At 41.2% G+C, this 25,414-nt stretch overlaps 1 protein-coding gene across 6 annotated transcripts in view; it reads right to left on the reverse strand.

Annotated features, from left to right (window-relative positions):
* Window positions 1-25,414, reverse strand: part of EBF1 (EBF transcription factor 1) — a 265,338-nt gene that overhangs the window by 47,266 nt on the left and 192,658 nt on the right. For 4 of the 6 annotated variants that reach the window (XM_066329262.1, XM_066329261.1, XM_066329259.1 and 1 more), the window contains exons 9-10: window positions 20,450-20,580; window positions 12,605-12,731 (exon numbers count right to left, since the gene is read on the reverse strand). In XM_066329262.1, the coding sequence (XP_066185359.1) occupies window positions 12,605-12,731; window positions 20,450-20,580 (258 nt within the window). Of the gene's footprint in view, window positions 1-12,604; window positions 12,732-20,449; window positions 20,584-25,414 lie in introns of all 6 variants that reach the window. The other 2 variants (XM_066329260.1, XM_066329256.1) reach the window with 1 other exon arrangement.

Consider the following 25,414-nt stretch of genomic DNA (forward strand, 5'->3'; position numbering starts at 1 on the left):
CCAACATGATTTTTTACTCCAGACACTGCTTAGAGGCAGATCCTAATCAATACCTAAGTAGGAAAATTTTTACGTAAGGAAGTTGGAAGCAGCACCATGCTTCCAAAACGAAAATCCAGGTTCCTAGACAATCCTGGCTCCAAAAGAAGGCTATTTTAGAAATACAGGGGAGCAGAGGCCTGATGGGCACTTTGTGTGGGAAATTTAATTCCAAACAAATATGCTTTTTACTTCCCCTCAGCTAAAGGGCGACCATAATTCACTGAAATTGTTTCTTACAAAGCAGATAATCCTGTGCACCTTAGAGTGATTTAATTAGCTTCCGTAGCTGTCTCCTGCTAAGTGTTTAAAGCATCTGCAAATCAAATCATGTTAACTCATCTGCTGCACCACTTTCTTTGTTCTGTGCATAGGACCTTCCTAATAGCATTAATAGAAGCATGAGTTTCCCTGGAGAGGGGAGTAGCAAAGTGAGTTAATTACATAGTTATTGTAAAATTGTGTACATTATTCCACAGAACACGCTGGGTAAGTATTAAGATGCCACACAGAAAATAAGGACAATTTTGGGTGACCCCAAAGACCGAAATGGTTCGGTTTGAAAGGAAAATACAGATTCCCACTGAAGCTGGAGGAATTCTGCCAAATTCCTGCATGCAGTCTGCCTGGCCTGTCTGCTCATGGACTGCAGTGCAGGATCCTGGCTCTTCCCTACACTTCAGCTGCAATTTCCATCCTCACTGCAGGATTACAAGAGCGAGCAGTAGGAGGTACAGTAATCTCCATTCAATGTTTTATAACACTTTAAAATTTTTAAAAGGAAAAATAAAAAAAAAATTAAAAAGCCTGGGATTTTCTGCTATAAATTGTATAGATTTCTGTTCATATCCATTTGGTCTAATTAGGCATCACAGACCCCTCAAGGAGCAAGTCCAGCAGTTTCTTTGGATCTGGGCACCGGCACTACAGTGGGGCAAATAATTCACAACAAATTATTCCCAGTCACTAACCCTTCAAAGAGATATTTTTCTCCAGTTATTCTGCTGAATTAAAGTATTTGTCAAATAGTTTTTCTGACTAACCTTCTCCTTATAAATAGGTAATTACAGAGTGGATTGTTACAATTTCTGAAATTTAAATTCTCCATCTACAGCATTTGTTCAGCAAAGGCATCACCTCACCTGTGTCTGCTGCTTTTCAGTCATATTTCTTAACAACCAAGAGGGAGTTTTACATCCTTTTGTCCAGGCAAAGCCATATACACCACAGAAAATTCACTCTCCATAGGACACCCTGAGTTTTTCTCCCAAGGGATCATTTCAGCAAATCTGCTTGTTCAAACATTCACAGGGAGCAAAACACTACAGGAAAACTGAAGGAAATTCATTGCCAAAACACAAATGAATATTCATGGTCCACAGAAATACCCTTATTTCCCAGCTCTAATCAGCATGAACATCTGTGAAAAAAAGTGTAATGGGGGAAATTGGAGATTGAAGGGGGTCATTTCCACCCTTTCCCTTAGGCCCCAATTTAAAGAGGGCTCCTTTGTCTTTTTAACAGAACTTGCAGAGGATGAACAGTTTTGGTGAAGAAAGGGCATGCAGGCTTGGCCTTGTTTTTGGGAAATCTGAACTAAATCCTTCATCCTAGAACAAAAGATACCTGGTGCAGGTTCCTGTTCCTGCCCCTGGCCAGCCAGACCTGTGCACTGCCCAGGGAGCTCCTCTATCAATAACAGCCCCTGAGCTGACACAAACACCCAGGGAAAATCCAGTCTCAGGAAAATAGGTGAGGCATAGCTCAGACTCACCCTTTTCAATAACTGACATGCACAGCTCAATGCAAGATTTAAAGGAACAAAAAGTACCTCAAAATTAAAAAACTGTAGAAAAAAATATTGTTTTTCAGTGTGATGGCCACTTGAAGACCTGTTTTTTGGAACAGCAACGTAATGACTATTTCTAGTAGCTGTGCATAACATGCATGTGAACTTTTGGGAGAATTCCTTTTGGAGTGGTGAAAATAGTCAGAGATCTACATTTGGAAAAAATATTTCCCTAGCAGAAGTGACCTTTCAATGTGAATTCATGGTTACTTCTGGCAGCAAAACTTTGCCTTTCATTTTTACAAGTATAAGCTTGCTGCTGGAACTGCCTGAGCACACAAACTACGTATTTTTATTTGATGAGTTGTAGCCTTCTACAGAAACTATCCCACTGAAATCTGGGGCTTGGGTATGAGACAGGAGGAAAAAAAAACACCAGAACAAAAGAAAAAGGGGACAATAAATAGATGCATTTCAGAAACTATCAAGCATTGAAATATTTGGGGTAAGAGTTACTTTCCTACAGAGCACCTGGCACGTGGGGCACTGAGGGTGAAATGCTTCTCATCCAGCTTCAACCAAACAAGTGCTTATTGGAGAAGCTGTTCAGAGCCCATGTGCAGGCAGAGGACAGAGGGAAGTTTCCTGATGATTCCCCTACATCTTAAATGACCTCTGACAGTCCAGGGGGTATCAGACCCAGAGCTCCAAAGGGTTCACTACATTTTTATAAGGTATAAGAGGGCCTCATCATGTTGAAAAGGGATAAAACCCACCCTGAAGGTGCTGCAGTGCTAAAAAGGGACAGAGAATTTCACAATTGTTCATAGATATCCCAGTTTTGCTCTGCAATTTTCACAGATTTAAAATGGGGAGTTTGGCACCAATTTCTGTTTTAACAAACATGTTTTTATTAGATGGCTGTTCCAATATCTTACAAGCCATGTGCATTTTCTGTCCCACGGGGTCCTAAAAAAATGCCATATTTAGTTGCTTGTGTGAGGTTTCTCGCTGGGTTTTTTTTTGGTTGGGTTGTTGCTTGTGTGTGATTTGGATGGTTTTTATTAACTCCCTGTCTGCTGGGTGTGGGTTTTCCTTTTCTTAACCACCAATGCTGGCACCTGGTGCTATCCAACAGCAGTTGAAGTCCACAACTCTTCAAGCATAGAGGTTAACCACAATTTATGGCAACAGGAAAAAGAAGAATCATGTTTGGGAGGGAAGGGAGAAGACAGAGGTTAAAGACATTGAGAGATGAAATAGCAGAAGATATTACAGTAGATATTATATTGATAGCATGCAAATACCTTAGGGCAAACTATGCAAGACTCTTCCGGGCAACTGCCCAAATGCAGGCTCTTTATTGTGATCCTGCCTGGATGGCTCACACTTATCTCCCCAAGGTGTAAACTGCATGAACTCCCTGCTCCTTAGCAGTCTAAGTTGGGTGTGGAATGGAAGAAGTTCCTTCAGAATAGCTGCAAAAGCACAGCCTAATTTACATCATGCTAATGTGTTGGTGTTCTAATATATCAAATAACTTCTGTCCTACCTTGTGGAATAAAACATCCGCATACGCTTGGCTTGGCAGGATTAAGGCACAATGGTTTTATACTTCTTAATTAACTGCTCACAACAGACAGGGGCAAGATCCAATGGCAAAGCTCCTTTCAGTGAAGGTTATACAGTTATATAGAGACCTTCAACAATCGAGCTTGAGATTTTTTTTTTTTTTAATTAAAAACCAAAATGTAGCAGTTTTAGCACCACAGTGTTGTCCCTCAGCAACAGCAGCAGCCGGGCTGTGACAGTGACCTGCCAGGAGGTCCCAGAGAAGCTCCATGACATTCCTGAAGCTTTTGTGCAGATTGAATCTCCAAGGAAACTCTGCCTTCCCTAGGACATTAGCCAGCCATTATCATGAAATAAATGTGGCCCACTGCCACGTGTCTCACACAATTTAAAACACTGTGGTTACACCTCCTTTCCGAGTTGGCTCCTGTGCTGTCACCGATGCAGCAGCTCTGCAGCCTACAGGGCCTGTCTGCACTGCAAAGTTTCAAACAAAAATACTCAAAATAACTTTAAATAAAGTAAGGATGGACGCTGTAACCTGTGCCAGGACACAACCCTGCAGAGTTTTGGGGCAGCCTGAGAAGCTGCCAGGATTGAGCTTTGTCATACTGTGATTAAACTGTTTCCAGCATCTCTATCCAGTCACCAGGGAAGATCACATCACTTATGCACTTGATATCTTCATAACTAAGCAGAAGAGTCTGTGTGAGTTCTTGCAAGATAGCAGAAAAGTACAAAGAACTTCACACTCCATGCAATAAATTGCTCTTGCATCCACTGAGATGAAAGGCTACAAGTACAAGATTTTCCTTTTATCTATATATTAACAAAAAAAAAAAAAAAAAAAAAAAAGGCCTGAATCTGTAGACCTGGGCTATATTGAGGCAGATCTTCTCTGTAGTCACTGCTGTCAGAAGCTCTAACCAGGCTAGATAAGCACTGCTGGCTGTGTAGGGATGCTGGGACAAGCAGAAGGAACGAGGCTGCCCAAGTCCTGCCTCCAGGGAATGATGCTGCACATCCCAGAGCTGGGCACTCGTGAAACCAAATGCCTCAGCAAAATGAGCCCTCACTAACGAGCACCTCAAAGGATTAAGCACATCTTAAGGAGACTATTTGGCAGGCAGTGCAGCTGTGCACTGAATCCAGGATCTGATGCCCTCTCCAGAGCCAGAGTGGGCACCTCTGAGAGCCTGGCCACTCTTCAACCACAGCAAACCCTGCCCACCATTCCAGCAGAAACCAGAACGTGCTGCACCCCACAGGAAGAGCAGGAAGGATGAGTTAAGTATATGCACTCCCATGAAGAAGCCAGAATTCCCAGTCTATTAAACATGTCGGTGGCAACAAGTAGTCAAGGATTCTGTTTTCTGGACCAGCAAAGTGACAGTGCCTTGTCCCTTTTCTTAGGGCCCAGCATGGAAATGCATTAAGATGATCAGTTCAGCCTCTGCTGCCACTCTAAACTGCCCATTTCTGTGGTCTTTGTCTAACCTGGACACTCACACATTAAAGGCAGTGAAGCCCCCTGTAGAAACAAAGTACAATGCAGACTTTCTAGAAATTCATCTCAGCTCCCTGGTTTATTGGCGCTTTTTTTTTTTTTTTTTTTTTTTTTTTTTTTTTTTTTTTTTTTTTTTTTTAAGAGGGAATAATATCTCATCAAGTGACATGAGCTAAAATGAGAATAAAAAAAGATTAACAATTTCAGTCTGGAATAAGAATTTTGAAGCAAGGGTATGAAAATTTGAAGGTATTAGGGTGGGGATAAAGAAAATCATTTACAAGGCTTAGTTTGTGAACCCAGAGGGTTAATTTATCATGAAGTCTGGAATTTGAAAAGCAAGAAATGGTTTATTGGCTCTTAAGGTCAGATAACAATGTTATATCATATTCAATGGATTAAGGTTCCAAGGGTCTACAGGGTTGCATGACAATTGCAGGAATCTTTATAAAGTCTATTTTATACCTTTATTGTTAATAGCTTTCTAATCCTTTACCACAAATTTATAGTTTAGAAATGGCCACACATCTTAAAGATTAAAGGTATGTGACAAACAGTTCATGTCCTTTAATAATCAAATCACATAGTTTAGATTGGGGGCTTATCAGGCTTTTTCCTACTCCATGGTTTCATAGGTAGAAAATACTTTATATCCCTATTACATGAATGATGAATGGGACCATTGGTTATGGGCTGTTATTTGCTTGGCTGTAGTCAATATGTTTTCTTTGGACAGGGACTTCAGTGATTTATTTCTCTTTTGGCCTTATCACTTATTAACTCAGGGCAGACAGAAACAGCCAAGGTTGTGAATAAGGACTAGTGCCCATTTAGACTTCTAATATCAGAGAAAATATTCTTTTTAATGATCCAGCCATCCTTTGCTGTGTAGAGTCTGATTGCACTTCCCTCTAACTAGAAAATAAAGGTCATATTTCTTGGAAAGTGTATACATAAAATATGCAAAATAATATGTTTCCTTCACAGCCAGCTTTATTCTGACAGTTGCTGTAATTGCTTTCATTTTGAAGCTGTCCTACAGGTACCCTGCACACTTCCACTGATCTTTTTTGCAGTGTGTTATGGTGCTACCAGTGTTTAAGAAAATCCAAAGATATGAGGGTTCTGTTCCTATTAGCATAGAATAGGGATTTTCCAGTTTACCTTCACCATCTCCTCCCTGTTATCAATTAGAATTCCTCCCAGCATCTTTTCCTGACTTCCTCCAAACCGAACCAGCCACCTTCATACTGCAAATATTCCACCCTGATAACTGCCCACACTTGGCTCCACTGGGCATGTCCTTATAAGCTTCACAACAAATATTGTGGTGAAAACATTAACACCCCAAACCACCACCAAAATAATAAACACTGAAATTCTTTCATCTAGAAAAATCTTGTTCCAAAGCAACAGCAGTAATTTTTTTCCCCCCCCCCTCAAAGTTTCCAGGCAGGGCAGGTGACTGACTCAGTTAATGGACTGGAACACACAAAGGGCCGGGTTCAAGCTTAAACTCAAACAGAGATTTCCTGAGAGCAGCTTTTCTCCTCAAGGGCAGGTAACACCCAGATCACATCACTGATGGGGGGGACACTGCACCAATCCCACTCTTGTTTTCCCTGCACTGTCCTGGGCTCAGCAGTGGTGCCACGAGTCCCTCAGTGACTGTGGCAGACACCTCTGGAGTCCCCATGGCAAGGTCCACTTGGCACAGTGAGACAAAGGGGGAACCCAGTGAAACCTCTATTAGGGTATTTTAAAATAGTTGTTAGAAGGATAATTTTTTTTTTCTTGTTTCCAGAGGCATTAATTAAATTCCCTGGTACAAGTTTATATTTACAAAGGCTTGTTTTCATTCATCCTTACTTGACTGTGCTCTAGAGGAAGGATTTACCATCTCTCCTCCATAGAGCTTCTTTCATATCAGGAACAGATTTTCTGTGAAGCATCCAAAGCACAAAGCACAGGGTAACCTGCAGCACAGGGCTATCCTTCTCTTAAGAACAGACAGCTCTTATTTTAAACTTTATATATTTCTTTGCATTGAAGGATTTTTTTTTCTGTTCTTCTGCAGCACTTTCTGACTATTTAACTTCGAGACATCTGATACTTTTTATTCTGCCACCACTATTAATATTTACTAGTGAAAGGCACATAAAAACTGCTGTTAAAAACAAATGGCATTCATTTGTTAGCTACCAGATCTCATAGCTGGTCACTCTTCTGGAGAACTGATGTGCTCTATATTTCATTTCAGCTTAATGATCCTCATATCTTTGAGGGTGAAGAATTTTATAAACACATCAGGATAAAACCTGAGACAGCATCAGACATGCTGGATTTTTTTTTCTTTTATTTTTATTGTTCTGTTGATGGTGGCCTTCTCTCCTGATTTATACTAATCAGTTATTTAAGTGCTCATGATTTAATAATAAATACACATGAATGAGGCATTGTAAAACTAATGAGGTTGTGGATTACTGATTTTGAGAATAACTGCCACTAGGTTTTAACATTTCTCAGGAGCTAACAGCCACACAGCTATGGCCAAGGTTAGCTGGTGTAAGGGTCAAACTCCAGTCTGCAGGGAAAAAGAAAGGCTCCAGTGGGGCTACAAGAACTTCTTGACAGCCAGTCTGTCTCTTATCACCACTTCTTTTTCCTCCCTTTTTTTTTTTTTTTTTTTTTTTTAATGTTCTTTTCTTTAGTCTACAAACTCCAGAACTCTCCATTCTGAAAACTGATTGTTTCATTGATTATGCACCCTTTGAACTCTGCGTGGTTGTTGTTGGTGCTTTCTTGAAAAGAGAAAATTTTCCTAGCAAAGGAAATCACTGGAATTTACCAAGCTGGAAACTTAAGGGACTCAAGATCGGTTTTTAAGTGGTTCCAATTCTGACCAGATCCCTGTACATGACTCCAACCTCTGCTTCCAGGACCACAGACTGAAGTTTTAGATGGTAACAGGTAGTTTTTGGTCTCTTACTCTTGAAGGTATTTGACTTCAAAGAAATGAAAAGAGAATGGTTCTCAGAAGACAACTACTCCTGCGCTTCTGTAAACAGATCCATCTAAAATTAAAAATCTGAAAATAAAGTCACCTAAAACAGAGACTTTAGGAAATGTTACTCAAGTCATCTGTGACCTGCAAGGCCCTTCCTCTTTGTACACAGACTCAAATGTTTTCAGAAGATTTTTCCACATGAGACCATTTCTTCTTTGTAGCAAATAGGGGAGTGAAAATTTCCCTGAGAAGCCCTGTGACATTTCAGAGACAGACGCAGTTTCCCAGAAATTCTGTGAATATCCTGACCTTCACAGCACCAGGATTTCCACATCTCTCCACAGAGTGGCCTGAGAGTGTAACACAAACAGGGGTCAGCCCTGGCTGTGTCCACTCTGTCCTACTCAGCCTTTGTCACAGTTACCCTGCAGGATCTGAGCTCAGCATCTGGGTTATTCCCAGTGCACAACAAGCCCTGGGTATCTGCACTCATCCTCCATCCAGCCATTCCCATTAGCAGCACTTGCAGAGACAAATCCCACCCCACAGCTCATAACAAACCCCAAATGGCCCGTGGGGGATTTGCCTGTTCCTCTTGGTTCCTTGTGAGCACACAAAGGGTTCAGCCCACAGCCTCCCTGCAAGCCTAATGCAAATTAAAACAGCCCCTAAATTCCAACCTGTATCCAACCATGTAACCTATTTCCAAAAGGAGGAGCAGTATTTGGGGTACTGCAAAGCCAAGAATTTGAATTAACCAGTGTTGCACACAACCTCAGCGACACAGCTCTGGACTTCTGGCCCCTATGAAGTCATTTGCTCTGTTTTTTAGGGAGAAAAGCACAAAATCTTAAACTGAGCAGGTGGTAGAAGACGCAGCATAATGCATTTTTATGGGCCCTCCATATGTCCTTCCCAATATGCAGTGAGATAAATTCTTATCTCACTTACAGTCGTGCAGCCCCACTCAAATTTTGCAGTTTAGTACCACTGCAAAAGTCATCTGTGAAATTCATGTTGTCCATGGTGCATCCATTTTTTTAAAAATTAAAACAAACCAACACAAATCTCATAGGCCTGTCTGGATGTCACAAATTTGTGCCAATTCTCATGTCTTATTTAAGTCAACCATAAATGCCCATATATGCCCTGATCACCTTGCCAAACCACCTATGGATTTGTACTAACCTCTAACCTCTTCCTTTATCTCAGTTTCTCCATTCCTGGAATAATGCCAGTGACACACACTTGACTCCCAGGTTGTGACACAAAGCTGAATTCACTCAGTGTTTTCCAACGCCAGAAGAGCCTTAGAGATTAATGTTGCCACAGCATGTTAGAGTATTTCTATGTGTAATATGGAATTTTAATATTTTTCCAAAATGAACACACATTCAAGGGGTGTTCAGACTTCTGTATTTCTAATAGTGTTCTCTCAGGAATGTCAAAGCTTAAAATCTAAGAAATAATTGCTCTCTAAGTGCATGCTAATGGCTCACTCTGCAGATGGAAAATAAAAAAACTTACATTTTCTTGCAAGCACAGGGTTGACACTGGTTTATTTCTCTCAGAAATACTCACAAAAAACAGGATTTCCCTGTATATATGTGACCTTGATTCCTAGATGGCACATGGACTACTTAGAGATCATGTTACTAAGTTATTTGCAGTTAAAGAGGAAAAAAAGGCTAAAATTAATGGGTCACTGGGTATTTTCTTCTGAGAACTTAACTACTTAACAGTAAGAAAAAAAAAACCAGTTTACAGCCAGGTGGCTTGAGGGGATATTTTGTTGAACACTGATTAAAAATAATTTCTTCTAAATGAGACCTGACCACAAAATGGGACCATTAACGAGCAGGGACATTCTCACCAGAAAGGAAACCACGCTTGATCAACTCCTGCACCGCCCACAAACCCCAGGTCTTGTTCTCCCTCTCTCACACACTCTTTTTTGCTTCTCCCCCCCTGCTTTTTCTGCTCTCCCCTTTTCTTGTTCGTAATAGCAGGGTAAATAAGCAGCAAGTGATGCTGAAATGTTTTCGGCCAAAAAACAGAGGCCAAACTCCTCTGAGAAAACATTTGGCCTCTGTGGTTTTGTAATATGTTCCAGAACACTGAGTTCACTGAAGAACATTGTGAAAAACTCCCATCAGCTGCAGTGATGCTGGGGAATGTTACTGTATCCCAACTTCCAATTGGTCCATTTCCTGCAGGCCTTGTTAAAAAAAAAAAAAAAAAAGGAAAAAAATAAAAATAAAAATAAAAAAAATAGTGCTATGTGGGAGTTAAAACAAGTTCTCATGGGAAAAATGAATGACAAGAAATTCTAGCTTTAAAAGAAACAGCTAATCTGCTAGTTTGATTGTTCTTCAAAACTTACAATGAACCAATAATCCTAATTAAAACCACTTGGCCTAGTTCTCTAAAGCATCATAGCTTTTTCTATGCTTCGTTTGTACACACCATAGACTATTAGTTTTTTTCTAGTGCTCACTAACAAAGTGCTGACTTTGTTGGGATGGCTGAGCTAATTTCGTGAACTCAGTGTGAAACCTTAGCTAAACAAAATTGTGGTAATTTTCCTTAATTTGTAAAAGTGATTGGAGTGCAAACAAAATTTTCCTCTTGGGTCAATCCTATAATTTTCAATTAACTAAAACTAATCGGCAGGCATGTACTGAACCTGCATTTTGTTTAAAGGGCTGGAAGGCACTTCTGAAGGTCAGGATGCATTAATTGTTTTTATTTTCGTTTCATTTAGTCCTTTTTAAAAAGCTACATCTAAGTTCAGGCTGAGTCTAAAAGGGAAATGCAAATTGTGTGAGGTAGGATTTCAGTCACAACACCTTTCCTGTGTCTATTCTAACTCTGTAAGTAACTGCATGAGGGAATTGTCCATGGACTGGAGCACCTTTGATTTTATCATTATTGTTTAGTATTTCATAACTTCCATTTATTGGATGAAAAATACTGTGTTTTAAACACCAACCAGAAAATGCATTCATGGAAACACTCTTCCTACTGAAACACCTTAGTTCTACATTCAGCCATCCTCTTCTGGGCAGACAAGGTAAACTGCTGCCCTTCTTTTTACTGGAAAAGCTAATTCATGATGATCTGAAAAGGAACCCCAAAATGAATCCAAGCCATTTTTAAAGAAGTCATCAAAAATTTCTTTGCAAAGTCAAGGGGAGCAAGTTTCCCCCTTTTTTTTCCCCTTCCATATCCACACCTGCCATTTTACCAGCCCCAGGGGCAGCCAGCCCAGTGGAGTGACAATAGACAGGACAGCACAACTTCCTGCAAGAAAGAGAGGAGGGAAAGGATTCACCTCAAACAGTCCAAAGCTCTGAGACACCCTCCAGTGATGGTTCACACCACCAATTTGCACCAGCCCTCAATCTGACCTTTGCTTTTCCTTTTGTTCCAACACATTCAGAACTCTAAACAATTGTTTTGATATGGAGTGTTATTGCCCAATGTATGGATCTCCCACACATTGCTGAAATTATAATGTCCACAAATAAACACACACAGCCTCCTCAAGTGTCTGCTGCTCAGCCAGCAGGGCAATATGTGAGCATTTTAAGGGCCAGTTTAAAGAAACCCAAAAGTGCATAATCCCATCTGGGGGAGAGGGTATTTGAAAGAGACAAGAAAGCTTTTTAAGGCATCTTTGTTCAACTTACTCAATGTTAACAAATTTCAAATGAGAATTTCCTGCCCAGCTAGAGCACAGAATTCTCTCCTCTGCATTGAGTCCCTGCGTGTACTCTGAGAGTTGGAGCAATGTATGAGCCCAGTGGAACTCAGAATGCCTTAGTCACAGGTATTTGTGATACATCCTAAAATTCCAGGGCCAATCAAGGATGAGGAAATTAATTGCACTGGGCTGTGCTGAACCAGAGTCCAGGCAAACAGTTCCAGCACAGTCCTGTCTGTAGATGTGAACAAGTGCATTAAAAGCACATCAAAACCAGGGCAAAGCTGTTAATTCCTGCAGCACTCACCTTGGGAGGAATCAACGACACACATCCTTTTTAAAAAGTTAGGCTGCTACTTGATTTATTTCCCAAGCCCTTCTTATAACTACTGAGAGTGGTTTGACACTGACAGCACCTGCAATGTCCCAGAGTGGAGTTTTTTCTTGGTAATTCTTGAGGCCAACTCACTCAACTTAGTGAGTGAGCACACTGCATGTGTCTGCAGCACTGGCTGGGCTGAGAGCTACTTGAGCTCCCTGGAAGCCAGAGACAAGTGAATTATGGTGAGAGAGGCTGCAAACAGGTTTTGAACCCTTGCAACACTTGCTGGACAACATGAGATGGAGAGGTTTAGCAGGATCCTTCTCAAGGCAGGTTTGTGTGTCTGGCTCCTTGTGCTTGCACTCTTCCTCTGTTTGTTTAAGTACTGGAGTATCTGTTTCCCTCCTTCCTCTCCCCTCCAGAGTAAAGAGATGCCCCATTGCAAGGACAAACAAGCAAACAAAAATCCCACCCTGGTGTGCATTCAGATTCATCCCTGCAGCCACCCAGTTCTGACTCCAGGCTCAAACTGGTGCCTTCGGTGACGTCCTCAGCCAAAATAATGAGATACAGCACACCTTTACATGACAAAAGCAGAAGCCCTAGCAAGTGTGCCACATTGCCTGCCCTGTTTCTCCCCCTTCCATTTAAGGCATCCATACCTGTGTAAATGAATCTTCCAGGCGTTCCCTTGCAAAACTGCTTAGACTTGTAGGACAATGTGACTTCTACAACCCCTGGGATATGTCGGGGAGGCGTCTGTACACGGATGGCGTGTGGGGTAATCAGCTACAGGGAACATTGGGAAGGGAGAAGAAAGAGAGAAAGAAAAGCACTGTTAGATGCTGAACACTTCTTTAATAACGCTTTCAGATCACAGTAAACAAGCTCTGAAACATGTAATTAACCTGTCAATGTTTGAATACAGTCTTGACATAACCCACACAAAAGCCAGTGACCACAATATTTACAAGCATCTCGTAACAACATTATTCCTGTTTTCATACATGCCAGGCACTTGCTTCCAAGTACAAGCATCAGCCCTGGTTTAATGCAATAACTCCAGTCTGCAGCAGCAGCACACCCAGTTTGCTCAGATGAATTCTGGGGTCGTGACAGTGTCCAACAAATCAGATTCATAACTGACATGTGATTACATGTGTGAACAAGACACAGCACAAGTCCAAGGTTTTAAATACTCCAGTCCCCAGCTGATATCTGGAAAAAGCACCCTGTGCTGCTGTTTTAATTTCCTGTACATTTTGTGGAGGTGTAACTGATTCCTGTAGAAATTAAGATCTTGGCTTCTACAGGACACTGGATCATTCCTTCAAAATTATGAGAGCACTCAAAACCAAAGTACCAAAGAAAACCATCTAACCATCACTTCCATTCTGCCTTCACTACAATGACTGGCACACAACTGAGAGGGCTTCTTCAGGTGTGGATTTACACAAAAATAAGTAGATAAACTTGGCTTTCGTTTTATTGTGGCAGGGGATTCTGATCCTCTTAGCACAAAGGTTGGGATGGGTCAGTGCTGCACTTTGCAGGCTCTGACCATTTCTGCTTTTTCAGGATTCTGTACTAGATTTAAAATGTGGTCCCTGAAATTATTAGCAGAGCCATCTAGGAGTTCACTGATTCATAGCAGATTAACTCAAATCTCTGCTGCTCTCAGAAACTGCAGCATTATCCTTCCCATCACCAAAATGTCCTCTTCTCACTCATTGTGCTCCCTCAGAAAAAGCAGTAAAAAGAGGTCCAAAGAAAAGGTGACATGGTCATGTGCAACAACCAAGATATGGCTTTGGCACATGGATAATCCTCCTTTGCCTGTGGTACATTAACACACCTCTAGAGAGGCAAACAAAACCAAGCCCATAACCTGGCTTGACAGTGAGCAAAACATGAGCACTCCAGGCAGTCAACTGCTCTATGCTCTTGGTTGAATCCTGTCCTGGATTAAGGAATAAATTTCAATAGATTTTTTTCTTAATAGAAAGCTTATTTAGTTCTGATTTTTACTAGGAACCAAATGTTACAGCATTGTAGTAAGGCCCTACCAAAAACCCCAGACTTTTATCCAGTTCTTTGTTTAGGGCACGGGACTAAAAAAGAGCACAGAAGGAGAGTAATATCTGTCTGAGAGCCATCTGTGCTACAGAGGGAAATGGCACACACAGTAGGGAGCTCTCCATATTTAAAATAAGAAAATTAATATTAAATCAAGTTGAATGTTAAAACCAAAACTACCATCATCAAATGAATCCCAAAGTTATTTAGATCCACAGAACTCAGAAGCCACATGTCATTTTAGAAATTATCATGTAGAGGTTAAGGTCTTCTTGTTTGAGAGCTCCAGAAGTATGTTTTCAGGCTCTGCTTTGGAATCATGTGGTTTAGAAACTCACTTTTAAAAGAAACCTACCCTTTTTTTCCCTAAATTGCTCACTCTATCAATTTGGAAAAAAAAAAATCAAAACAAAAACCAAAACCAAACCCCAAACTTCCAAGAAATGCTTTTACTTAAACTGAGTCGTCTTACATTTGAGTTGACCAAAGCCTGAAAGTCCAGGCCAATTCTCTTCATGCCCTAAAAAGCCAGCAGAGGCAGAGGTAGTGCCAAGCAGCAATTGATTTCTAGTGCTTCAGACACCTCTCACTCTGGGATGAGCCACTCCCTGGAACCTTCACTCCCTCCCCACTGAACAAACAGGACAAGTTTAGACTCTTTGCTCAACTGTAAGCAGCCAAACACAACTGAGATAAATCCCATCCTTGAGTGGTTCTGGTTAACTGGGTGAACTGGCAAGATGAGAAAAAATTTATGACATTTTTGGAAGAAAATATTTGTGAAAACAGCCAAGGATTTTAGCAATAAAGGTTAACACGCTCATCTTACTGCATCAGCATGAGCCTTGCATCCCTCACCCCCATCCTGGCATCAGCTATACAGGCAGCTTCTGGTTGTATCTTTGAATTTCCCAGCATTTACTGGTCTGTCACCACTTTAATGTTCTTTAAACATAATTTGTGGCATTTTCCAATACTCATCTTCCCTGGTTCCCAAGAAATGTCTGACCTATTTATGGTCCATTGTTACAGAGAGCTGGGGAGAGTTAAGCAAGTTTCCTGGTTTGTTCTCCACAAACAGTTTGGTTTTCCTTTGTGCTCTGAAGTAAATAAGTTTAACTGTGTTTAAAACCACAAATATACAATAATGTCGCCCACACATTCCCAAAGGGTGAACATTATGTCTGAAGTCCTATGGTTTAGGACACTCAGGATGTATTTTATTCCTCTCTTCCCTACAACTAAAGCTTGGGAGGTATACCAGGAGAGAATACATGTGCCTTTTCCTTTTGCTTTTTCTCCATCACATCTGTCATTGACCACTGGCAGGGATTCAGTGCTGAGCCAGGGTGGTCTTTGTTCTGGGTCAGCCTTCAGGTCTCATGGCCAGTTTGGTTGCACACCAGGAGTTCCCTAGATTGCTGTCATAGCAGGAGGTTGGCTTTAAGGGACAAAAAAATGTTCCCTTGCACATCGAAACTTCCTACCTTGGGTCTCAAATTCTGGTCCCACAGAATGGACTATGGACTGCTATGGACTGGGAGCAGCTCTCCAAATTGTCCTGACTCTGGTTTGCAATCAAAGTGACCCAGCTGGTGCTGTACATCTCTGGGCAGTCCAAGCCCATCCATAGCAAAAGCAGATCTGCCCCTGCCTTCCATAACTCCAGGATTATGGGATGCTTTCCTGTCTACACTGTCAGCCTGGGACCTCATCTTGGGAATCTACTGCACCTTTTCTCTTTTCACTCCGACACAGCTTGCTCCTTCTCCAAGGCACAATCTGCCTCGTATTTACATGCAAAACATCTGGAAGAGGTGAGCTATTACAATTCAGGGACATTAAAAGTCCACCACTTCTGGATGCCTCTGAGCCCCAAACAGCTGGAGACCGATAAAGAGTTTTGGGGAAGCATCATGACATGTTCACCCTGATGTTTTTAGGCATCTGTCCTTGCCCAGTGACAAACAAAAGACATTGAGGTAGATGAGGTCCCTGTGTGACCCAGCAGGGCCAGTTGAGCATCCTCACCTCAGCTGGGAACTCTTGGTGCATGAACAGACACCAAAACAATTGTAGCAATGACATACCAAGAATCCCTTAATAGGAGTTATGCCCCTTTCTGAATAAATATTTTTAAATGTAAATCATGAGCAAGGCATTAACCTGTGATTTGGACAAGCAGCAGCCAAAATCCCAGATCCATCTTCCTCCTCCATTCCAGCATTCAGCAAATTGAGAAATGGAGCCGGACGTAAAATTAACAATTGGACCTTTCTCCCAAGGGATTTTCAAGTGATTTGGCTTGATACTTGACAACTGCATTAGCTGTTTGGTATAAAATCTTACATGTTAGCTGGGACATGCAGTGGGTTGCACTAAAACCTGGGTTAGGGATGGTCTGAATGGAGGGCGGTGCCTGGCCCTCAAAATCCAAAACACATTTGGGCTGAATGTGTACAACAAGCCTCTTTCTGTGGTTTGCTAATATATTCTAGGCATTCTTGTGTGATACAGCATCATTTCACACTCTTCAGAGTGCCAGGTTACTTTCTTTTTTTAAAAGTGACATTTTATAAGGAGATGTCATTAATCTGAGTCACTAGTTTATTTTTGCATGCTTGAGCTCTGGTTTGTGGTTAGGGAAATGGTGACAATCAGTCATAAATTTGACTTTGACTCTGTGTGAAGAGGACCATTAGAACAGGAATGAAGAAAAATCCCACCAACTGAAGGTAATGACAGCTTTCAGTGAGAACAGAACCCTTAAGGTACCTATATTTTAAAAAACGACCAATGACTTTGCATGCCTCAATTCTGGGCATCCAGATGCTGCTTAATAAGCCTTGGTTTGCAAAAAGAGGGTGCCTACTCATTTTTTAAAAATGAGTCAGAGCTCCAAAATAAGCACTCAAAACCAGAGACTTCCAAAATCAATAACAAACATAAAAAGCAAAATAACAAACTGTGTCACAGAATTTGATTCAGCAGCAGTAAAAAAAAAAAAAAAAAACCCCAAAAAAAAAACTACCACAAAAACCCCACCAAACCAAAAAAAACAAAAAAAAAAAAAAACAAAAAAAAAAAAAAAACAAAAAAGAAAAAAAATCATCCTCTGTTTTTGTGCTGTACAAAGGTAAAAAAAAAAAAAAAGAGAGAGAGAAAAAGAAAAATAAAAGATGCTTCAGTGCTTCATCTTTTCTTAATATAAAAGAAAAAGAAGTTGTTTCCAGCTGACTCTGTACAGCTGCAGGAATGTTCTTGGCAGGAAAATGTTTGAAGAAATAGTTCATTCTAAGCAAATATTGTGGAATATTTATAAGAAACTAATTTTGTCTTCACAATCACGTATTTGCCCTGCAACTCGACTCTCAGAGCCTCAGCACCCCAACAGCAGAGAGAAACAAGAAGGGCTCTTATCAGCAGCGCCCATTTGGAATATTTGTGGCCACTCAGGGCCCCAAAACCCGGGTGAAAGCCCCCAAATTCCAGCTCAGTGTGTGTGTGTGCAGTGCACAAAGAGGCAGCAGAGCCTGCCTGGCACACAGAATGTTTGCTGGGAGGGTCTGAGCACATCCAGCATGTGCACACGACAGAGCAGCGCTGTTTGTTTGGCGGTTACGAAAGGCCCTCGGGAAAAAAAAAAATATAAAAAAAAAAAAAAGGCATTAGACGGCCCATTCTGCTGTATTCTAAAAATACCAAGGGCTTTTAAAGCCATTTTTATAAAGTAGTATGGGAGGTAAGGATTAATTGAACTTACTGGCTTAGGGTATCTGCATTTCTGCTCAAAATTAATGTGACAAATTAAGTTTTTATTTAGTTCTCCCTGGCTGAGAAAGGTTGCAATTATGTTAGAGTGTTTACAGCTAAAATATATGCTTAAATAATAAATATGTGTTTCAGAAACCATTTTAAACCTCCTTTTTTAACACCGTCAACTCCATTTCAAGCATATAAATATTTCAATTACAAAACTTGAATACATGTAAAATAAATTAAAAATATATTATTTACATTTCAAATTATTTATAACATGCTTCTTGACAGCAACAAATTCACTCATAAAAGGAAGTTGCTTTTTCTTTTTTGGCTCTTAACTTTACTTCTGAATTAGGGTAGGATTTATATTTTAAATATCCATGCAGCTCAGGTATTTACATGGATTTTGCTATAATGAAGTCTGAGTAATATAGGACCTTTACGATAATTATCTTCACAGCACCTCTCCAAAGAAGGTGACTAATCTTATTACTGTTTTAGAGAAAGGGAATTGAACTTTAAGTAGATTATACGATTTGCCCAAGGTCCCATGCAAAGTCTGTAGCAAAATGATGCTTAATTTCAATATTAGACTTCATCCCCCAAACCACCTGCAATTACAGCTGAAACTGAAGCTGGAAAAATCCACGTGAAAACGCTCTGCAAAACTCATTCTTTTTCTTTAGTCTCTGCCTATCTGGTTTTGTTTGGGGTTTTCTGAAGCCCAGTTAAAATTATATATATTTTTTTTGGACTCATGAAACAACAGGATGAACTTTAAAATTTGCCCAGAGTTCAGTGACAAAATAACCTGGCCAAGTTTGCTCATAACTGGGCCTTACTGGCAGCTCAGGATGAGCCTGCTCCAGTTTTGTAATGGACTCAGATTCAGAGGATTGACAGTTCAGTTTTATACTCTATTAAAGTAAAGCAAAAATATTCTTCTTGGGCACTGAAAATGCCTTAGACATTTTTAGAAGTGGGAAGGCAAATGAAACAACTTATTTTGTACTTCATAGGTGGCTTGTATGTGTAATTTGAATTATTTATAGATCACTATTATTTAGGGATCACTCAGAAAGCTCATGCATTTCTGCGCTTGTTTACCATGTTTGTCTGCCTCTTTTAGAAAGAATGTTCCTTTCTCCTTTATGATTTTTGACTGCTCTCATAGGTTATGAAATGAGAAGCAATTCTGTGAGGGAGATGCAGTGAAAGAGTTTTCCTCAACACCAGCTTGCAGCCCATTGCAGCACTCCCAGACAACAGACTGGCTTCAGTCTGGACCCCCTCTAACATTATTAATTCCATGACAAGGCCTTGCAACCATCAGCAACAATGTTTTGACCAGCACTCAGTCTCCTGAGATTAGAAATTGACAATTAATGGCTTCCACTAATAAATAGAATCAAGATTTATAATGAAAGATCCAATTCTGCAGCACCAAAATCGGAGCACTTTCCTCCCAGCCCCTTCACCTTTCCCTGTTAAACGTCTGCAGCCATAATGGCTTCAATACTAACACACAGAATGCTTACACTGGACCCAGGGGGCACTTTCATGATCACATAAGGGCTTCAGAATAGGGCTCATTTACTATCTCTCCTTTTCTGGAATGCCCTTTCATCCACACTTGTCCTCAAGTGGAAGGATGAGAGAGAGAGAGAACAGTGAAGGACATTAGAGAATACTCTTCACATGGAAAAAAATGCTGCCATATGTGCAATGGAATCAGTAGGGGGAATGTGCTGGATATAAATTAAGCCACGGTGTTAATTTAAGATTACAGGGTGTAAGGTAAAGCATCAGAAGATCCTCTTGCCACTGGGAAGCGCTGCACAGATATTTCAGGGAGGCTGGGGTTTTTCCAGAATGAAAACACTGAAAATGATAATTTCTTCTCAAACCTCAAAAATGCTTTTGGAAAGCCCTAAGTTCAAAATATAAACCTTTCCTAGGAGCTGTCTCCCTGTACCAGTGGGGGAACTCTGCCATGGTTTCTACAAACCTGGCCATGGCCATTGGGGTGATGCTGCCTGAGTTTTCACTTTCCACAGGTTTTTGGGGAATGTCAGGCTCCACAATTAATTATGTGCTGGGAAAAGACAGGATTTAAGGAGCTGGGAGGAATAACAACATCAAAAAAATGGATAAGAAACAAGGAAAGAGTTCCTGTGAAACAGGGGCCCTGCTAGGTATGAGGAGTCCATATAACAAATATGTTGATGCATTTGGTTGCGGCTATGAAAATGATACTTACACTTTAGGGACATGCTGATCAGAACTGCTGAATTTCTCAATCTCATTGAGCTGCAGCTACCAGCAGCCAGTTTCCCTGGAGAGTGGGATCACCTAAATGTTTGTTTCCTGTGGGCCCTCAGTTATTGTAGTGCTAAACACAGAATTGTTCACACAGGCACTTACCCTCCCCTTTCCCTGGAATAAAACCCACTGAGCTGAATTCTGGGCCAACGAGACGAGATGCAAATCCCCCTGGCTGTAATGGATTCCTGCCACAGGTAAATTTGACTAATTATTTTGATAAAACTGAGCGAGGCAAGGATTCGTGTGTCGACATTTGTTGCTGATTTAGCATGTGGCCCAGAGAAAGGACAGGCTGGCTACAAGGAGACAAAGCTATTAGACATTAGCGTTCAGACAACACCTACCTCACTCCAAACCAGCATGGTGCCGAATATGACCTGTAACCCATCAAAGAAATTGTCTCCTATGATGATGACAGTGGCACCTCCTGTAGTCCATCCTTCACTTGGACTGATGGCTTTGATACATGGTGTAGCTGCTTTTCAACACACATGAAAAAGAGAAGTATTCTGCTGTTAGAACTGGATTTTAACGATAGAAGACATGAGAAAAATAAAATAAAATAAAAGGAGCTTTCATTTCCCCCCTTGCTAACACAAAGATTTCAGCAATCATATCCTTTGTAGTACATATGCATGACCTCAAATTCTATTTTTGGAAGCATTTTTTTCCTAATCAATCTCTATTTGGTTTTATTATTTGCATTGAAAACATAAAATTTTTTTAATCCTACATTAACCAAAAAAATCACAGCATGATGGGTAGAGACCAGTTGGAAATCAGGACACATCCCTTCTTTATTGTATATGAAATGCGTAGGACCTAAGTTAATAAAACAATCTCCAGTCAGCTTGCTTTATTATCCATCAGAACCCAAACTCACCAAGGAAACTCCCATAAATATTATGGAAAATATTGGCAAAATAAAAAAGGGTGTAACCCTCAGCATTTCTCTAACTATTCTGCAATCAGATCCAGGTTGTTCAGTATTAAACCATCCTGCCCTGATTAATGCTTTGGCTACTACAAAAAAACCAACACCCCACAACCAAAAGCCACAGCTGCCATCCAGTCATTCCAGTTGTATTGCATCTACAGGGTAAACAAGATGTGTGTGCAACACATTTTGCCATATCCATGGAGCCTCACAGCTACTTTCTTGGCATTGTATCCACTCAGAGCCTCTGAGAGGATGTTGAAAACTCAAGTTCTGCTCAAATCTTGGACTAAGAGCTTCTGGTTTAAGACTTAGTAAGCAGTAGCAGCTCAAATATTGGTGGTCTGGGGCAGTATAAACATTCACATATTGATTCTGCTCCTCTGCAGCACTGGGGCACCTTGGAATTTAACCATGCAGAAGCAACAGAAATAATATTACTGTAAAAATAGGCAGAAAGCCCTGAGTAGTTCTCTGCTGTGGAGTCTCAGGGTGGTCACACAGGCTGATAGAAAGAATTAACTTCACCCAAGATGCCACCAACTTTTCCTAGCTGATACAGCATGAGGTGAGAACATGGCATTGGTAACATGAGATAACATTTTAAGTAAAGCAGGTACCTCAACAATTTCATTACTCATGGAAAACAGGTTCAAGGAGCAGCATAACTCCCCCAGCCAACCTCAGTGTTGGAAAGAATCATTCTTTCCTGTAGATATGAAGCCAGAGGGAAGAAGATGCACTGCAAATTCAGGAACAGCTGCCACTGCCCAATTCTAGAGTTGGTGGCATTTGGCTGTGAATTGCTATTTGATGGAAAGGCTGATTGAGCCGTTAATTTGGTTTGCAACTTTGATTATTTGATGATGTATCCAAGGAAGAGCACTCAGGCACTTCCTCAGGTAAGGATCTCTTAGGAAGATGGGGATGTTTTAGCACCCCCCAGGATAAAACCCTTGTCCTCATGAGTTACTCAATGTGGCAGTGCAGTGAGTTACTTAATGAGGCACAGCCCATGCCCTAAATTCTACTAATTGTAAAGACAGAAAATTAATCCATTCACAGAAGCCTAATTCAGAATGCTCCAGACATAAGGTGCTGAAGAGACCCCGAGCATCTTTATGATCCCGTGGTGCAGTTCTGCTTGGCTGGAGCTAATTGCAAGAGTCAGTGTGGCTTCTGGGAAGCTCCTTCCCCCCAGCCCCAGGCAGGGTGGGAGGTGGAGAGCTGGGAAGAAGGAGGGAGCTGGAAAGGGGGCAGTTGAGTCACCCTGAGCAGTGTTTCTGTGAGCACTGCCCCAGAGTCACACCACTGCTGGTGGCACACACGGATGGGGAGCAAACAGACCCCGGCCCTACCTACAAAAAGTTGCAAGTGTCAGACACAAACTTTTCCACTACTTAAGCTGATGGGGATGCCAGCTCCAGGGAAAAACACAAACAGGCAGCAAAAAAAAAAAATCATTACCCTACTCCAAACTTGGCAGGGTCCAGCCATTAACTTTTACATGAGCTAACAAAAGAAACATCCTGACATTACCGTCACGAAAACGTAGTGCGCACACAGAAGTAACTTCAATATGTTTAATTTGGATTCAACTTCCTTGCATAAAACTGTGCATAAAAACCACTGTGATGTCCAAAAGCAAATGCTTTCCCTTCAGCCAAGCTCACAGCAACAGATTTACAGTGAAAGCAGCTTTTCAAAATGCCATCTAGCCCTTTCACAGAATCGAACATTTTCATAAATAAAAATTAAAATCACTTCCAAATTACACCCTTTCCAGTATTCCCAGTTGATTGTGGACACATACCCCCCACAATAAAACCCAGAGATAATCAGTTTCCCATGTGTCAGAGAATGAGCTACTTTTCTTAAAGACTACAAGCAACATTTTTTTTCCCCTAAATACCAGTGAATAAAAACTATTTGAGGCCATAAGCCATTAACAGAAAACATATGCAGGCTTTGCTGAAAGGGTTGTCAAGCACTGGAAGAGGCTGCCCAGGGAAGTGGTTGACTCACCATCCCTGGAGGTATTTAAAAGCCATGTAGATGTGGCACTTGGGGACATGGTTTAGTGGTGGGCTTGGCAGTGCTGGCTTTACAGTTGGACTCAATCTTAGAGGCTTTTTCCAACATAAATGACTCCACAATTGAAAATTATAGATTCAAATAATCTTTAAAATGAACGCAAGATACTCTTGTGCAGTTACAGGACCCCACAAAAAAAGTTCTTGCTATTTATGTTGTGATGTTTGTGTTCCCTGTGTTGCACTCAGAGATTCAAGTTGCTGCCCTGTCTGTGCTGCCTCATGTATTTGATTCTAATGTTTTATAAATGTATTTGTTTCATGTCAGACATGTGCCAAGCCCATGGCAGCCAAGGGGATTGGGGCAGACACTCAGGGTTCTGTGCTGAACTGGGGCTGTGAGTTCTTCACTGGGACACTCTCACCTGCAAAGCCACTGTGACCACCAGCACGTGCCATTTTATTTAAATATGCAGAAATTGTGCTGAATCAGTGCCTCATCATATCTGCTGGCGATAGCCCAGGACATCTCCCCTGAGGATAAAAAGTCAGGACTTGGTGGTTCAATAAACAGGGCAGGATGGTGCCCTTTGCAGAGCACAGCCCGAGATGGAGCAAGAGCACTGTGCATTCCCAAAAGATTTCAGGGCGTTATTTTCCCATGCCACAAAAACCAGAGGGACTTCCCAACCGTCCCCGCACAGCTTCTTTTATTTTAAAGTGCAAGTGTCTGTGAAGGTTGGAAAGGTTTCAGGAGGTGCTGCCCAGCCAGGGAAGTGGCCCTGAAGGGCTACATCCCAAGAAAGACGTGCTTAGGGAGGCATCCAGACTGCTACCTGTTTTTGAGGGCACAAAACATGTTTATACAATGACATATTTGCAATAACCAGTGTCACTCAGGACGCTGGGCTGTCTAAAACTTTGTCCTTCCCAGGCCCTTTGCTTGGAGCACCAAGGAGGATGGAATTGGGTCAGCATCACCACAGGTAACACTGGGAGGGGGGTAAGGGATGACCTCAGCTCTATTTATGCCCCTGGTACAAATGTCTGGCCAGTTCAGGCCCTCAGCTCTTCATACTTCTGCTCTAAATCACTTGGCAACTTCCAAAGCACTGTCTGGAAGGTGTTTACTTCTGTTCAACCCTAAGAAAACAGAGCTAGGCAGAATAATCTTTTCACTGGAGGCCTTGATTTTTCCACATTTTGTTTTGGTCAGAAGACAAACCAAAATCCAGATTTTTTCTTTTTTTTTTTTGAGAATGCAAAGTTCCAGAATCTCTATCTGGAATTAACTATAGCACTTTTCAATACCTCCAAGAAAAACAAAATGTTTTGTTTCAAAATATTATCACTTCTCATGCACTTCTGTAACCCCAAAGCATAATTTCTGAAATGGTGTTTTTAAAACAAATAGGAAAAAAAGGTTACATAAAATCTAGCTTTTCTGTAGAAAAAGGGATTTAGTCAACATCTAAAGCTTCACTGATAATAAAATTCAGCCAAGGACTTTAGACCAGTCCTAATCAAGGCAGTGAAGCCTGTATGATTGATAATATGAACAGACTTTAAATCCAGGGAAGAATTATAACAACAACAACAACAAAAAAGAATAATTGATCATTCCTATATATGAACTTTTCTTTTGTTGTTGAATGAACAGCCGGAAGCCAACTACACGAAGAACCAAAAGATTTGGTAGCACAGCTATGAGAGAGGATTTTCAGACTCTATGGTGTGAGTGTGTCACATTCATCGTCTTTTTTCAGAACTGGGCTGAGGGAAGACCAAAGCAGGACCTTGCAGCTCCTCGCTGGAGGTGATGTGGCCACATCCTCCACCTGCTGAAATGGCCTAATGGTTATGAGCCCTGATGAGCTGCTCTACTTCTTTTTGCATAATATCAGGGCAAGTCAGTGCCCACCTCCAACACATCCCATTGTGCTGCCCCTGTGGGCCAAGCTCACAGATAGAGATGTCAATCTGCAATCCCAAACTTATTGAAGCCAATGGGAATCCTGCCACCGCCCTCAAAGCTGAGATTTCTATCAATAAATGGTAAGGATTTATGAGCAAAAACCTCCAAGGAAAACAACATTCTTATGAAACCTTAATTTTTCTCGAGGTACATGTTGTTAAAATCTTATCACCTCTCATACAAAGGGTGGCAGGTACCAACTCCAGCACATGGGGAGCAGAAAAAAAGGAAAAGTTTTTTGTTGTGTGCTGCGTGTGCCGGTGTGTTCCTGTGTTCCCACACTTCCCAGCTACTGATACACAGGGATTTTTCTTCCCTCAAACTGTGACAATAAAATGATTACCCCGCCACAGTTTAGCATAAT

This window comes from Sylvia atricapilla, chromosome 14 (assembly GCF_009819655.1).
Source record: "Sylvia atricapilla isolate bSylAtr1 chromosome 14, bSylAtr1.pri, whole genome shotgun sequence".
Lineage (NCBI taxonomy): Eukaryota > Metazoa > Chordata > Aves > Passeriformes > Sylviidae > Sylvia > Sylvia atricapilla.